The sequence below is a fragment of the Phyllostomus hastatus genome, unplaced genomic scaffold (genome assembly GCF_019186645.2).
Source record: "Phyllostomus hastatus isolate PE091 unplaced genomic scaffold, TTU_PhHast_1.1 phas_scaffold_93, whole genome shotgun sequence".
NCBI lineage: Eukaryota > Metazoa > Chordata > Mammalia > Chiroptera > Phyllostomidae > Phyllostomus > Phyllostomus hastatus.
Window position 1 is genome coordinate 32,603,268 of NW_025334042.1, and position 17,189 is coordinate 32,620,456.

Here is a 17,189-nt window from a genome sequence, read left to right on the forward strand (position 1 = left end):
AAGTGGGGCCAACCAAGGGAGGTTGGGACTCTAAAATTCAAGTCTTTTAAAGCTTAACTATCAAGTGGCCTGAATTGCTTTTAACTTAGCATCCGTGAATCTTGTAGCGGCTAAAGATTTGTTATGTCCTCACAACAGCCAGTCCCACTTATTTAGGGTGGTTGTCTGTGGGAGGGATAGGAGAAAGGCCATGTCTTAGAAACACTCAGTCTCATAGTAGTTTTAATGTTTTGGTTAGATCTGTGGTACATTGTACCTGTTTATTTAGTTATGTAAAATGTTCTGAAGGATATCAAGATTTTTTCCCCATAAGGCCTTTTTAAAACTTGGCCCCCATCTCTTTCCCAAGAAGTTTTATATCCTGATTACCCTTCTGGAAGGATGACCCTTCACTGAAACATGACTAGTTTGATATTGGTTACTATTAATTAGTTTCCAGTTTACTCATTTTATTACTTGGGCTTCTGAGAACCACATTAAAGTGTTTAGATAAAAGGAGTGGATTCACTGATACTTCAGACTTTGTGATTGTTAGGTTTTTATGGGTCATTCTTTTATATCTAATACTGGTTGTACCATAGAATTCCTAGCCTCTCAGTTTCCTGCCCCCCCGCTCTCTTAGTTTTTTATTGGTCACAGTTGTCACAGTCTTAGTTCCTGCTCTTTTTCCTATTCTTATTTTATAAATATTATTAGTGTAAGCTTTAATTTTTTTCTGCCTACCTCTGTAAGACACTGAGACCGCTCAGAATGAAAGCATAGTTACTACGATCCCTGGCAGAGCTGTGCCTGGAGTGTTCAGTGTGCCCTGAGCTCATCTTCCAGTGAACTGCCGTTGAGTGCCAGATTGAAAATCTAGCCCCAGGTTTCCAGGGCCAAGAATCTTCACTGATGGGATTAGATGTGTAGTTTTGTTGCCCAGGCCTGGAAAGGCAGTGTAGCTGACTGCTTGGGTTTGAATCTCAGCTCTGCCACTTAATTTAGTGTGATTAATTACTTAATCATTCTCTTTGCCACTGCCTGATTGTTAGTAAAATGGAGATAGTAGTACCTGTACCTACCTCACAGGCTTATTGGATTAAATGTGTTAGTATGTGTAAAGTATTTAGCATAGTGTTTGCTTTAGTGCAAGGGTGTCAAACTCATTTTCACCCAGAGCCACATCAGCCTCGTGGTTGCTTTCAAAGGGCTGAATGTAATTTTAGGACCATATAAATGTAACTACTCCTTAACAGTTAAACAAGAGCTCAGCACTGCCGCCAGGTAGAAACAAGGTGCCGGGCCGGATAAAACAAGGTGGAGGGCGGGATTCGGCCTGTGGGACTTGTGTTTGCCAGCTGTGCTCTAGTGAATGCTCAATAAGAGTAAGATTAGGAAGCTCAAGGCCCAAGAAATACAAAGTGAACAAAATGTGCTTCTTTTTTTTTTTTTAAAGATTTTATTTATTTTTAGAGGGGAAAGGAGGGAGTAAGATAGGGAGAGAAATATCAATGTGGGAGAGATACATTGATCATCAGTTGCCTCTTGTGCGCCCCCAGCCTGGGATCAGCCTGCAACCCAGGCATGTGCCCTGACTTTTCAGTTCACAGGGTGACACTCAATCCACTGAGCCACACCAGCCAGGGCAAAGTGTGCTTTTTACAATGTTTTATATCTTCCTGTGTCCAGGCTGCTTCTTCTCCAGTTACTTGTAGCTCAAATGCTTGCTTGGCTACCGATCAGCCTTCTTTGGGACCTGAAACAGAGTTTTTGACCTCAGAGACTCCTGAGGTAATGAGGCCAATTGTCTGAATTTCTTTTCTGTCTTAAAGAATAGCAGAACCAGCTTATTTTATGATTTACAGGCATGACCAGCTGAATGATTTAACATTTATACTGTACTAATGTATTGCTTTCTGTAGATGTTGTGGTCCTGGAACTTATATAGGTAACTTTATTGTGACTTTACTATGTAAGTAGACTTATCAGAATATTGCTTTATTGGATACAATAAGTATGTCCAAATTGCTAATGTCAAAGAAGATGACAAGTTCTAGGTAGGATTAGGTATAAAGTTTTTCACTGTATTTTTGTTGAAGGAATCCTTAGAAGAAAAATCTTATTCGTATAACTGTGAAGAGTCAATAACTTTGTAGTGTTACTATTAGCACTTACTCAATTGGAATGATTTACACTCTCTTTTTGGCTAATTTTGTTCAAAGCATGTTACAATATTTGTGCTTTTAAATCTGAAGTGATAGTTTTTGCTAATAAGTTTGAGCAAATCCTGAGATAGAAATAGGAAGATTGGATCATTTTTTTTGAGGGGGGGTGATTAATAAAGCAACTCCTAGGTTTTGTTATTATTTTTTGGTTAATTGTTATATAAGAATATGTATGTATTATAGAATATAAATAATATAGATGGACATTAGTTTTAATGGTACTGAGGTGGTGTAAATTGAAATTACTGGGTTCCTCATTTTAAGAAGGGAAAATATTTGTTACCAGTGAATCATAGTTGTCTGCTTCATAATCTTATTTGGATTGAATTTCGGTATCGTTTTAAGCCTTTGGGTTTATAGTCTGTTAAATCAAGGATGTTATTCTTTTAGATAAGGATTATTTAAATTAGATAAAGCTTGGTTGTCTTTCTTATGCAGCTGACATAAATCCACTAATAAGATTTTAAAATAGGGAACAATTAACAGTGACTGAGGAACTAACTCAAGGTGTATCTAAAGCCTAATTCAACTGTATAAATTTGGAATCCTATTAGAGTCTTAACCTAGTAGAAAATACCATTTCAGGGTTTGAAAAAGGACTAGATACTCATCAAAAGCTCAGTGCCTCCTCTGTTAGACTGGTTGTTAGTGAGACTCTTCCACTCAGTCAGCAAGCTGTGTAAAGCAAATGCTGGTGTGCATCCTCAGCAGATGAGATTTGAAATTGTAAGCAAAAGCTGTTCTTTTGCATTCCTATGTCCAATTGTCATCCTATAGGACTTGCTGACTGATGCTAGTCTGGGGATTAGTGTATGTTAACTGCTTGCTGTATGGTAGGTGATTGGCTGATGCTGCATTTTTCCTCCCCAGGCAGCAGTTCCTCCATGCAAGCAACCCTCTTCACTGGCTTCTCCAAATTCTTCCCTGTCAAAGGGCCCTGAACAGGGCTTCCATTCACCTCCAGCGAGTAGTAGTTCAGTAACTATTAGCACAGCACCCTTTCAAGCCATGCAGACGGTGAGTATGAGATGTGAACGATGATTGCAGTTCATTGTTAAAAAAGCCATTGTTTCTCTCACATCTGTTATTGGGTACTATGTGAGTGAATTTTCCATTTCATTACTCTCATACGGACTGGTAGAATTTACATTTGTCCAATGGAAATGTTGTCTGTGGTATTAAAGCCAGAGTGTCAAGAATTTTGAATGGGTATTTTATCAGAGGATATTCCCCTTTGCAAAAATTAGTAGCAAGCAAAGCTGAGGACTCCTATTAAACAGATGAACTGTGCAGTGAGAAACATAATTTTGTATGAAAATCTTAATAATACTAACCATTTCTAATGTCACACTAGTGATGTTCCATAGTATCAATATCTGGACCTAGAGCACACATGAACACATACTCGGGTGTTCTGTCATAGTTGAAATTTTCATTTGATTCCAGTCTTGACCTCATGCAGGTCTTAGAGAATTGTTTAGATTTGTGTGCTATTTTGGGTTACATAAATTACAAATTGCAGTTTAAAATTTTTATGGTAATATTACAACTAGGATTGTGTGTTTATTCTCTAAACACAAAATAGTATAAAAAAGTTCTTTAGAAAAAAACAAAAAGTCTTAGCCAATAAGTACCTTTCCTGATGGTGCTTAAATGTCCCACTCCTGGTACCTCCGAGTTACCGTCGAGTGGCACTGGGATGCAAGGGGACAGGCTTTGGTCTGAATTCAGGTGTCTGCATTCACTAATCTTATTACTTCCAGCTTGCCCATGTAGAACAACTTAGTTCCTTTGCTTTCCCTCTTTCCCTGTCAGTCCACCCTGCACAGTATTGCCACATTGGTTTTACTAACTTTTTCCTATTCCCAATTAAATGCAAATAGTGGTCCATTACAGAATGAAACTGAAAGTCCTTTGCCTGACACTCAGTAACTTCCAAAGTCTAGTATAACCTGTCAGACTAGTCCCCTGTGCTTGCCTTGTACCTTCTTGTCACATTACTTTTTTTGCTCTTGCCAATCTGTCCTCTCCACATGTTTGAAGTCTATCCAGTATGAATTGGTGTATAGTTCGTTAGTTCATTCATTCATTCATTCATTCATTAAAAAAACCCAGGTAGTTATGGAGCCAGGCACTGTTCTTAAGTTACTGGGGTTATAACAGTGAAAAAGAAACAAGTCTTTGTGCTAAAAAATTTTATGTTTTTTTAAATGGAGGTGGGGGCTACAGAGAAAAGTACATTTATAGCATATTAGGTGCTGTGTGTTGTGAAGAAAACTGGAGCAGTATAAGGAGGCTGGAGAGTGGTAGAAGTGCTGTTTTATAGAAATAGCCAGAGTCTGGATAGGTCATTGCCTGCCACATGAAAGATACTCCGTAAATTGCAGATTTTTTTCATTCATCTTCAGCTTTGAAAGAGTATACTTTTCTCTTATATAGCTTTCATTCTCAGTGAATATTGTTGTGATAGCATAGTAGTAGGAAGATTAACTTTTGTACTTGGATTTTATTATGTTAGAAATCAAATAGAAGGTTTTTCTTTACAGTGGTAAAATATGCATAACATAAAATTTACTGTTTTAACCATTTTTAAGTATATATAATTCAGTGGCATTAAATACATCCACAGTGTTGTACAACCATCACCACTATTTCCAGAATATTTTCATCATCCAAACAGACACTCTGTACCTTTTAAACAATAACTTTTTCCTCCCACCTCCAAGCCCCTGGTAACCCTCTATTCTATTTTCTGTCTCTATAAATTTGCCTATTCTAGGTGCCTCATATAAGTGGAATCATAATATTTGTCCTTTTGTATCTGGCTTATGTCACTTAATATAGTATCTTCAAGGTTCATCCATGTGTAGCATGGATCAGAATTTCTTTTTTAATGGCTAAATAATATTCCATTATATGCACATTTTGTTTCTCCATTCAAATGCTGATGGACACTTGGGTTGTTTCCACTTTTTGGCTATTATGAATAGTGATGCTGTGAACATTGCTGTCCAAATATCTACTTGAGTCTCAGCTTTCCATTCGTTTGGGTCTATATTAGAACTAAAGTTTCTGGATAATATGATAGATAATTCTATGTTTAGGTTTTTGAGGAACCACCTACTGTTTTCTGCAGTGGGTGCACCATTTTACATTTCTATCAGCAATGTATGAGGGTTCCAATTTGACCACAACCTTGCTAATCCTTGTTATTTTTTTTTAAAACATCTCAATGGATATGATGAAGTAGTATCTCAGTGTAGTTTTGATTTCTATTTCCCTAATAACTAATGATGTTGAGTGTCTTTTTATGTGCATATTGGCCATCTGTTTTCTTTGGAGAAGCATTTATTCAAGTCCTTTGCCCATTAAATACAAGTTATTGAATGTTGCAGAGCTTTGCTGGATGTCACCTTTAATTATTTTCTATGAAACTTCACAAATGACTCAGCATACTCTTGTCTTTCAAGGTATTTAATGTTAATGCACCTCTGCCTCCAAGGAAAGAACAAGAAATAAAAGAACCCCCCTATTCACCTGGCTACAATCAGAGTTTTACTTCAGCAAGTACACAGACACCACTCCAGTGCCAGCTGCCCACTATACACATAGAACAAGCTGTTCTTTCTCAAGAGACTGGTAAGATCTTTGTATATGGTATTTTGAAGACTTAGATGACAGCTAATTGAAAGGAAAGCAACTCTGTAGTGACACTTCAGGGGTTCTTTTCCTGAGTAGTAAGCATTATCACTTTACACATTCAAGTGTTGACAAATAATCACTTTTCCTCTCTTTAATTAAGGTCACCATTTTAACTTTTGGAGAGGTGAAACCTCAATGGTTGACTTACGGGCTCATATTTTTAAACCTGAATGCTTTGATTGCCATAGACAGTGATAAAGTTAGATAAAACATTGTCCAGCTGCTTTTATGAAGTTTTGGAAACGATACTGTTAACTCTTGTAGCATAGACAAATGGCTGTTTGGCCTTTTTTCCCCCTTGCAATACAAGCATTGATTAATGTGACAATATAAGTTAGTATGCTTATTCCACTGTTTACTCAGAGATGAGAGATTACTTTTTTCTTTCATGTTCTACATCATGAATAAACCCTGGCTGGTGTGGCTCAGTGGACTGAGCACTTCCCTTCGAACCAAAAGGTTGTCAGTTTGATTCCCGGCCAGGGCACATGCCTGGGTTGTGGGCTAGGTTTCCAGTTGGGGGTGTGCGAGAGGCAACTGATTGATGTTTTTCTCACTTATTTATGTTTCTCTCCCTTTCTTTCTCCCTACCTTCCCTCTCAAAATAAATAAAATCTGTAAAAAAAAAAGGAAATTCTAAAAAAAAGCAACTTTGTAGTTATTTCCTAATTTAAGCAGCACTTGTAGATTTTTAGTGTTGGTATTTTAGATTCCCATTGAGTCTTCTAAAACTTAAATTTGAGCAAATGAATTGTGCATTCTGGGTACTTGATTAATCACAAGAGGTAGTCCATGTTAAATCACTGGACTTAGCCACAGATGACCTTATTTTGTTTTCATCTGTACGGTGAAAACATAGGGCAGGTAATGTACTTAAAGGATATTTTTGTCGTATGCCTTCTCATTTACAGTAGTAGTGAAAATTCATTTTCTTTACTCTTTGATCTGGAATATTTAGCCTTTTTTTCTTTAATTGTGGATGGATATATATAAACAGACATAAAATTTGCCACTGTAACCATTCTTTAAGTATCCAGTTCTGTGGCATTAAGTACATTCAGATTGTTGTGCAGCCGTCACCATCACTCATCTCTGGGACTTCTTTCACCTTCTCCAACTGAAACCCTGCACCCATTTACCAGTAACTCCCCACTCCCCTTTCCCTCCAAACCCTGCAACCACCATCCCACTCTGTCTCTGTGAACTTGACTACTCTGGGCACTTACCTTATGCAGGTGCCAGCACAACACTCGTCCTTTTGTGACTGCCTCTTTCACTCAGCATAATGTCTTCAAGTTTCCTCCATGTTGTAGCACATGCCAGAATTGCTTTTTTAAGGGGCTGAATCATGTTCTATTTAAATATACAGGGTGGGGCATAGTAGGTTTACAGTTGTGAGTATGTGAAACAGAGTTTATTTTTGTGTTATTAGTTATTGATTATTGTCTTATTTTTCCATAGGAACAACTGTGAACGTACTTTTGCCCCACCCTGTATGTGTAGAGCAGCCCCTCTCTGTTCATACCTGTATAGCACCTGTTTATTTTCTTAAGGGAGAAAATTATATTAATGTTTTTGATACAAAGTGACATTTAAGTATAAAGAATATTGAATCTTTACTGCAATTTAACCCTTGGACTTTAAAACTGTTTCCTTAAGCAGCAAATTATCCTGATGGAACTATTCAAGTAAGCAATGGTAGCCTTGCCTTTTACCCAGCACAGACGAATTTATTTCCCAGACCCTCTCAACCATTTGGCAATACCCGGGGATCTGTTAGAGGATGCACTCGTGGTGGGAGACTACTAACCAGTACGTATCGGTCCCCTGGCAGTTATAAAGGTATGCTCTGAATAAAATTTAACTATACTGAATTGTTTTGTATATTTACTTGCTCAAACTGTTTTTACTTTACCTGTTTTTCTTTTTGTAGTTGTAATTATAATGTAATAAAGGAGTCCCTGTTTCTGCAAAATACAGTAGTATTTCTAATATATGTACTCTTCTATAGCAGAGGAAATCTTTATATGAAAAGCAGATTTATCCCATTTACTAAAGTGAAAGGTTGAGTGTCTTTTTTGGGGATGGGGTGGGGGGAATTAATTTTGGTTTACATATTTGAATAATTCTTTTTGTTAATTGACTTGATTGCTCAAAATGTGTCATAGACAATGCCCATTTTCTAGTTATTTGTCTATCAGAGTATGCCACAGATAAAAACATAAACTTTGAGACTACAGTAGTGATATTCTTTTTAGTTTTAAATATGGTTCCAAGTATTCTAGTCATTGCTTGGTGTTAGCAAAGTACTCTACAAACAAGACTTATTCCAACCCCACTTACCCTACACCATTTCCCCTGCTGCCTATAATCCATCAATAGTAAATTCCTACAGTTGGCTTATTTGAAGTCAGCAATATTTTATAAACAGGTGTCTTATTGTGGAAGCAATGTTAATAGACTTTGCTTAAAGAATGCACAAATCTAATGGCTTGTAGGATCAATGTAACTTTTAAAATGGTATGCAATTAGACTATTTAAAAGTTTAGGGTAATTTTGTTCATAATTTTATGTAAGTTGTTTATTTATTAGGTTTTGATGCTTATAGAGGACCTCCTTCAGTTTCCAATGGAAATTATAGCCAGCTACAATTTCAAGCGAGAGAATATCCTGGAACACCTTATTCCCAAAGGGTAAGAATAGTTGCCGTAGTTGAATAGTAGTATAGTTGTTGATGTTAAGCTGGTGTTTTGTATAAGACACTCTTAGTTTTACTTGTAAAAACTGTGAAGAGTTGAGCTGGAAGCATTTCTGGTAACCCATGGAGGATAAACGACAACTTAGAAGGTCTTAAGGACTTTATTAATTGTTTTGTTTGTATTAACTTATTTACTCCTCCACCCTGTAAGAGAAGATAGGATTCAGAAACAAGCTAAATAACTTGTCTGAGGTCACTCAGCAAGTAAACAGTCTAACTGAGATTAGAAGGCAAGTCTCTTAACTCCAATGCCCATGATGTTAACTTTACTGTATTGCTTTAAAGTTAACTTTTCTAGATATCAAGTATAGCAAAATCCTTTTTGTATAAATTTATTTTTTTATTCTGAGTTGAATAGCACAGCAGATTTTCTTTACTACAAATGATAAAACTTTGATAGGAGGATGTTAGATATTCCACTTTAGTAAACCTTGGGAACTCCCTGTCATTGGTCATATACAAAAATATAGACTACATCAACATTTTCAGTTTTATAAGCCTTGAAGTATGGTGTCATGCTGAGTTCTGTTGAAAATGCGTGCAGTACCTATACTGGAAGAGCTCACAGTTATGTGAGGGAAGTGGGAGTGGTGCAAAGGCTGTATTGAAAGGAGGTGGAGAACATACCACGTGACCTAATGTCTTGCGTTTGACCCAGTTTCACCACTTCCCCTGTTATGTGACCACAGGCATGTTACTCAAAATTCTGAGCTCTAGTTTATCTAGTTCATCTGTTTCAATTATGTACGCATCCCACTCTGTTGTGAGAATCACTCTAGGAGATACTCTGAAGGTTAAATGAACTCATAATATACCACAGTGCTGGGTGTATATCGAACATGCACACATGAGCTGTTACTACATGATTCTCAGGTACTGTGTGTGAAGGGAGTACACTGATTAACGTAGCCTTCAGTAATGAACCTGTCCTTTTTTTTTTAAGGATTTTATTTATTTTCAGAGAGGGAAGGGAGAGAGAGAGAGAGAGAGAGAGAGAGAGAGAGAGAGAGAGAGAGAGAGAGAGATCAATGTGTGGTTGCTGGGGGTCATGGCCTACAACCCAGGCATCCAGGCATGAACCCTGACTGGGAATTGAACCTGCGACACTTTGGTTCACAGCCTGTGCTCAATCCACTGAGCTACGCCAGCCAGGGCTACCCTATCTATTCTTAACACCAGTATTCTAATATTTTTGCCCACTCCTTTAAATATCTGCCCAAGGAAACAAGATATTAGTAACAGTGATTGCTATTGGAAAAAGGACTAGGAGTCTGAGTGGGAGACTTAATTATCTCTTATTATGCTGAGATGAGGAACAGAGGACCATGCCACATTTTTTCATTTCTCCCGTTACCTAGCACTGTACCTTTTAAATAGTGTTTTCTAGATGCTTTATAGTTTTTCCAAGTGTTAACCTGGCTAATTGGTCAGGTTGCAGCTACTGTTGTTAAGTATTGCTACTGTTGCCTTATTTGTTTTTCTTGGTGTTTGGCAACATCTGAGCCTTTTTGGTTATTGGATAAAGGGCTAGGAGGATTTATAATATTACAGAATTACCAGCAAATAATCCTGGGTAATAACCAAGTACTGTCTTGCATTTTTGGTGCCAAGGTAAATGTTACATGTTTATTTTAGGATAATTTCCAGCAGTGTTACAAGAGAGGAGGGACATCTGGTGGTCCTCGGGCAAGTTCAAGAGGTAAGGATAGCTAACTGAGTAGTTTATTTACCCAAAACTACCATTTTCTGTCAAGTTCTCCCTTAATACATTGTTTTTAGCATTTATCTTGTTGAGGTTGTATTTGCTTAATTTGTAGTACTGAACACCTGAGGGAGATACTAGACTACTTAGAAAGGCTGTGGAAATTAGTTTTCAATTAATTAAAAGTGTGCGTGTATTTCAATTTTCTTGACATTAGAGCATAATTTAACCTTAGATATACAGGGTGGTGCAAAAAGTAGGTTTATAGTTATGAGTATGTGAAATATAGAATTTATTCTTGTATTATTTGCCCTACCTCGTATATTCACAATGCCAACTTCACGTCTTTTTGTGGGATGTTTCAGGGTGATGGTTTTTGTAATAATGGGCACATGCAAATGCTCTAGTGTCACTACATTGATAGATAGGAATAAGCAACAATTAAGGCACACAATTAAGACTTGAAACAAAAGCAAGAAACTTGTAATACTTTTTAATATGTGAAGGTACTACTTAAAGATGCAGTGTAACTGAGAAAATCAAGAATTACTGAAGACGAAGTTTATCACAGGAAAAGTCTTTCTTTTTTAAGAAAGTAGCCGGTATCTGTGTTGCCTTTGCTTTGCTTCTAAGCAGTGCTTTTGTACAATGCTTAAAACATTTCATGATGTACTTTAACTAGGAAATAAAGAACAGGCATTCATCACGGGGCTTAGTACCATACCAAAATATCCTCGAAGGGCTAGTAGTTCTAAAAGTTGGTTCTTTTATGTAATCTTAGTTTTCCTGAGTTTTTCTACATCAGAAACTTTGAGTAGGTTTATCAGTGAGTAATTAGAACAGTGAGAATTATGAGAGAAAGATGAAGTAAAAAGAATGTTCAAACCTGGGTTTTAGATTTGGTAACCTTAACTGGTAGTAAGTGGTCCAACCTTTTGGGAGCCTTATTTTTTTAATCTTAAAAGAAATGTGGCTACTAGACAAGAACCCCGAGGTCCCTTCTGGCTTTAGAATAGGGGTATAAAAGCCTATTGGCAGAAAAATCTTTGAAAGCACACTGGAGCTATAGCTTATTGCTTATGTTTTGGAATGTACTATAAATGTATCTTTGTCTGTGTTTCAGTAGCCGACTAATGTTAAATGTTGTGTTCAAAGCTAACTGCTTCATTATGAGAAACTCACTGTTGCTAATAAAACAGCAGGGTGGAGTGATTCTTCTCAGGTGAGCAGCCCAGAAAGAGACAACGAAACCTTTAACAGTGGTGACTCTGGACAAGGTGATTCCCGTAGCATGACCCCTGTGGATGTGCCAGTGACAAACCCAGCAGCCACCATACTGCCAGTTCATGTCTATCCCCTGCCTCAGCAGATGCGAGTTGCCTTCTCAGCAGCCAGAACCTCTAACCTCGCCCCTGGAACTTTAGACCAACCTATTGTGTTTGATCTTCTTCTGAACAACCTGGGAGAAACTTTTGATCTTCAGCTTGGTAGATTTAATTGCCCAGTGAATGGCACTTACGTTTTCATTTTTCACATGCTAAAGCTGGCAGTGAATGTGCCACTGTATGTCAACCTCATGAAGAATGAAGAGGTCCTGGTATCTGCCTACGCCAATGACGGTGCTCCAGACCACGAAACTGCTAGCAATCATGCGATTCTTCAGCTCTTCCAGGGAGACCAGATATGGTTACGTTTGCACAGGGGAGCCATTTATGGAAGTAGCTGGAAATATTCTACATTTTCAGGCTACCTTCTTTATCAAGATTGAAAGTCAGTACAGAATTGACAACAAAAAGATGGTGTTGTAGTTGGTGGGATTAAAGGAAAAGTAGTTCTTGACCTTGTTACTAATTGGTGTAGGGAAATATTTTCATTCCTAGAGGAAGGAGGAGGTCCTTATTTTTGTTTTCCTCCCCCAGGTGAAAAATTTCAAGCCAAATGACAATTAGTACACATCTGGCACTTTATAAATTGTGATGTAGCCTTGCTAGTCAAGCTGTGAATGTATATTGTTTGCACTTAATCCTTAACTGTATTAATGTTCAGCTTACTAAACTGACTGCCTCAAGTCCAGGCAAGTTATAATGCCTTGTTGTGCCTCAATAAAAAAGTTACATGCACTTTCAGTGTTCTTATTTGATTAAACATTTAGTTGAGAGATAAAATACTTAATTTTCAATATTCATCATTGATAACTCTTGAATAAGGGTATTTATGGGTTCATACTATTAGGTGAAAATAATAAGCTTTTTATATATAACAGTTCCTTTCAGAGTTACTTTCCTCTGGTATTACACATGTCATTCATCAAGAGATTTCATGTTTTCCATTGGCCAAACATCTTTTCCTTGAAGCTCTCTTGCAGTTGGATCTGTACTGTCCTTTAGTTGGCTGTCTTCAGGTACCTAATATATGCATAATAATACAAGATACAATAGGAGACATACAGATACTACTACTGGTTCACCATCAGTAAGGTCCTCCACTTGCAATTAGTCTCAAGGTATTCCTAATCACTACTTCAGTGTTTAGGCCAATAGCTTTATACTTATTTTTCAGCTTTTGGGCAAGTGTTGACAGCTGGTAAGTACAGCTCACTTGCCACCAGTACAAGATGTTGAATGCCAGATTTTAAAATACTGTTACCCATTATCAATACTTAGAGGCATGAGGCTCACTAATTCTGTTTCTCAAGCATTATTCCTTAGTTTGTTTTATTTCAAGAGCTGCCACATACCTTGAAATAAGTGACTAATTTAGTCTTTCTAGTATATGGGTTAATTGATTTGTAACTGGTTCTGGGGCTACAAAGATGAATGATACTTAGATGTTCAGACACATCAAGCATCAGACAAATCAATTTTACCTCCTGAGAGCAAATCTGTTCTTGGGTTATTTCATTGCTTTCTATCACACCCCTGTTTTTTTTTTTTAATTCTTGTTCTGTATCTGCATTGTTTACTGTTCAGTAGCTAGACCTCCTTGGATCAGTTCATTAATTTTCTCATCTTTTTCTTTTGTCTCTAATTTTCACTTTCTGGGAGACTTCCTGGATTTTATCTTCCTGCCTTACAGTTTTAAATTTTTGCTATGTTTAAAATTTATAAGTACACTTCTATTATCTGAACGTTCCTTACATATGTGTATTGTTCTTGTTTTATGCTTGCATTTTCTAATTTTAAGGATAAAGTTTTTTTAAAAAAATGTCTTTCCCCTGTAGTCTATTTCCTACACTTTTTTGTTTGTTTTAGTCTCTTATCTGTATTGTTGTACTTATTTAGTATCTTGTGATAACTGGTTGACTTTGTATTTAGGAGCGGGGCACCAAAAGATGATTGAAAGCTTTGAATAATGGAGGTGGGACGTGTTGACTTTTGTGGGGAGAACACCAGTGTGAAGTGTGGAAGATCTTTCTAAAGTAGGACACAAGGCCCAGAAGCCATGAAAGACGGACAAATTTGACTTGTGTAATTTATTCCCCTAAAGCTTCTGTTTAGAGAACCTAATGCCAAAAGCCAAATGCTTACCTGCAGTGAGAGGAAATCAATAAGAAAAAGATGGCTCAAGAAGGGCAACAGATGTGAGGAGACAGTTCATACAAAAAAATAAGTATATGTAAAGTTTTAAAGTACATATTTTGGCAAGCATGTGGAGAAATGGGAATTTATACTGAAGGTGGGAATATATTTGGTACATTTTTGGAGAGTGAATTAGCAGTAACTATCAAGGTATAAAGTACATGACACAGAAATTGTTCCTTGAGGGGTTTACAAATAGTTTTGGAATTATGGCAAGGCACACACACACAGACATTTTGTATAGCATTAATTCTATAGTAAACTTGGAGAAACAACCTAGATGCCTGTCAATAGGGAATTGGTTAAGTAAGTCAAAACAGAAGAGAAAGAACAGAAGGTGCAACATTTGTGTAAAAACTTTTAAAAGCATGTGTCTGTGATTACTTGAATCATTTTTTTGCTCGCAGTATGTATAAGAAATTCGATAGTGCAGGCCTTGAGGAAAGGGAGTTGTAGTAGAAGGGAGGAAGACTTTTGTCTTTCATTCCGAATCTTACTGTAGAACTTGAAATGTACATATTACTTGTTTGATAGAAAATCTTTAAGTAAAAGTTAAAATGGTAGATTGCTATGGTATTTACTGTGTCTTGTCTTTCCTCAGATGGTTTAAGTTAAGTCTGGGATAATACATGGAAGAGTGTTACTGTAAAAACCCCAAATACCTTTCATCTTTTACTAATATTTGCATTTCACCTCATGATTTATAGAGTGCTTTTATCTATGTTATCTTATTTAATCCTCACAATGACCCTTGTGAGGTACACACTGTTTTAAGGGATAAGAAAATTGAGACTCTTAGAGATTGACCTTCAAAGGCCACTAGTAGAAGTGCCAGAGCCAGACTTGGCTTTCTCAAATCCTAATACAACATAACATTTTCTACAGTGTTTTTTCCTTCTCTCTAGTCCTCAGGTGCTGTTGTCTTCCCCATGTTTCCCATTGCTGTTACACACACACACATTTTTGGTGCACTGCTCAGCATTGCTATGGCAAAGTGAACACTTCGTGAGCTGGACCAAGGGGAGTCCGTTGCATCTGTCATAGTTTCTCATAGATCCTGAAGTCGAGGCAGGATGACCCCTTTCTACTGTGAAATGTGCAAAGTCTGAGGAATGGAAGAAACAACACTTTGAGGGACAAACACTGATTTGAGATATTTCTTCTTTGGTTCTGGTTAGTGCTACTATTTCTAGCTTCTCTCCTGCCCACAACCACTACCATTTCGTCTTGGTGACGGCAGTTTCTGGCTTCTGTTCAGAAACTTCCTAACCACCTATTTTCCTTCAGCTTACGTATTACTGATTTCTTTGTTTTTTAAAAAGTTCCTCTTTAACTGAGTAGTCTGTCATACTCTTGCAGTAAATTCTACTTGGAGCTTTTGGTTACATGTGTTGTAAAGGAGATTAATATTGACTTCTATTAACAAAATACTAAAGATCTTACATTTATAAGATATATGTACATACTCTTTTTTTTTTAAAATCCTCACCCAGGGACATGTTTATTGATTTTTAGAGAGGAACGAGGAGAGAGAAAGAGAAACATCGATTGGTTTCCTCCTGTATGCTCCCCGACTGGGGACTGAACTTACAACCTAGGCATATGCCCTGACCAGGGATCGAACCCTCAACCTTTTGGCATATGGGATGATGCTCTAACCAACTGAACCACTCGGCCAGGGCATATGTATGTACTCTTTTATATATTTTAGGTGCTATGATGTACAGCCCTGCCAATATAGATGCTTTTCGAGTAGAGGTATTTAATCACAAACTTTGCAGTATTCGCTTAAGATTATTTAACATGATTTAATGGATATATTGTTAAACTTAGAGGTAGGGATTTTGTGCACTGGGTTTTTACTCCCATTTTCTCTTTACCATGTGGGCTAGATTAAAGCCTACTAACATAGACCAGCAGATGAGCTGCTGCCAACAGATGGGGAAGATAGCTGTGATATTCCATTTAGATGACTAAAATGTTAAATCTCAAAAAAGGATACAGTGGCAGGGCTTGGGGTAAAAAGTTACTTTCTGTAATTTGAGCTGTAATCATGCCAGTTATTCTTACTCTGTGCTATTATTTCTAGGGTAATGACATCCACTTATATGGTGTCACCTAACTTATATGCACAGATGACTCACAGTTTTCAAACTCTTCCTCTATTCCTTCTCCCCTGCCATAGCTTCCTATGTGACTACCAGATGTGGATTTCCAGTTGTTACTGGAAACCTCTAGCTGTATGACCCATAAATACAATACTTCTAGTTTAATATGTCCACAGGCAAACTTATCTTTCCTCCAAAATATAATACTCTTTCCACTTTCTCAGATTAGTAACTTCCATTGGCCATCAAAGCTTGAAACTTTAGTATCATCTTTGACTTCCCTTTGTTACTTTGTATATCCAATTAGCCACAAATTCCTGTTTATTCAACCTGTGAAATGTCTCATGTCTGCATTCCTACTGTGGATGTTGCATTTTAGATCCCTTATTTTTCTCACATGTTTTCATTTATTCATTCAACCAGTTCTTACTGATTGCTTATTATGTGCTAGGCATACTGTGAGAATATGTCTCACTATGTCCCATTCATCAAAGGCTGAATAAGGTCTCTCCTGTCTTTTTTAAAATAGAATACAAGGATAACAGTTAATACTGTATCATGAACAATGTGTTTATCTCATTTAATCTTCACTACAGCTCTTGGAAATAGATGAGGAAACAGGCACAGAGAGGTGACGTACATGCAAATCATGGTAATACAAGACAATATGCTGGCTCAAATTCTGCTTTAAAAAAGATATCAATAAATGGAGACATCCCTTCATATTATGCAAAAAAATAAGAAAAGAGGGGACTAGACCAAATATAAATTAAACAAATAGTTTAGGGAAAGCAACTTTAAAACACTTGCAAAGAAATCTGAGAGCAGAATCATAAAAACGTTTTTTTCCTGTTGGACACTACTGTGTTTTAGTAACTGGTCTTCACCGAATCCAAAGTGTACAAAGTTTTCATGGGAGCATCAAGATGAGAGCTGAAAATGTTTCTTGCACTTGGTATCTAGGGGATCAGTGTTGATTTTTGCTTGGCAGTTTCAGTGGGCAGAAACCTGGGGATAGCCTAATGAAACATGAATAGGAAATAGGGAAGTAGAGACGATGAATGAAGACTATTCTTTGGAATGAAAAGTGAAAATGAACAATAATCCCAAAGCATTACTTAAAAAAGATTTTTTTTA

General features: G+C 37.1%; 1 protein-coding gene across 16 annotated transcripts in view; it reads left to right on the forward strand.

Annotated features, from left to right (window-relative positions):
* CAPRIN2 (caprin family member 2) overlaps window positions 1-12,475 on the forward strand; it is a 39,794-nt gene extending 27,319 nt beyond the window's left edge. For 4 of the 16 annotated variants that reach the window (XM_045829903.1, XM_045829907.1, XM_045829897.1 and 1 more), the window contains exons 13-19: window positions 1,669-1,770; window positions 3,075-3,221; window positions 5,675-5,843; window positions 7,566-7,748; window positions 8,499-8,599; window positions 10,300-10,363; window positions 11,566-12,475. In XM_045829903.1, the coding sequence (XP_045685859.1) occupies window positions 1,669-1,770; window positions 3,075-3,221; window positions 5,675-5,843; window positions 7,566-7,748; window positions 8,499-8,599; window positions 10,300-10,363; window positions 11,566-12,134 (1,335 nt within the window). In that variant the 3' untranslated portion in view covers window positions 12,135-12,475. Of the gene's footprint in view, window positions 1-1,668; window positions 1,771-3,074; window positions 3,222-5,674; window positions 5,844-7,565; window positions 7,749-8,498; window positions 8,600-10,299; window positions 10,364-11,521 lie in introns of all 16 variants that reach the window. The other 12 variants (XM_045829904.1, XM_045829898.1, XM_045829910.1 and 9 more) reach the window with 7 other exon arrangements.
* The last annotated feature ends 4,714 nt before the right edge of the window (window positions 12,476-17,189 follow it).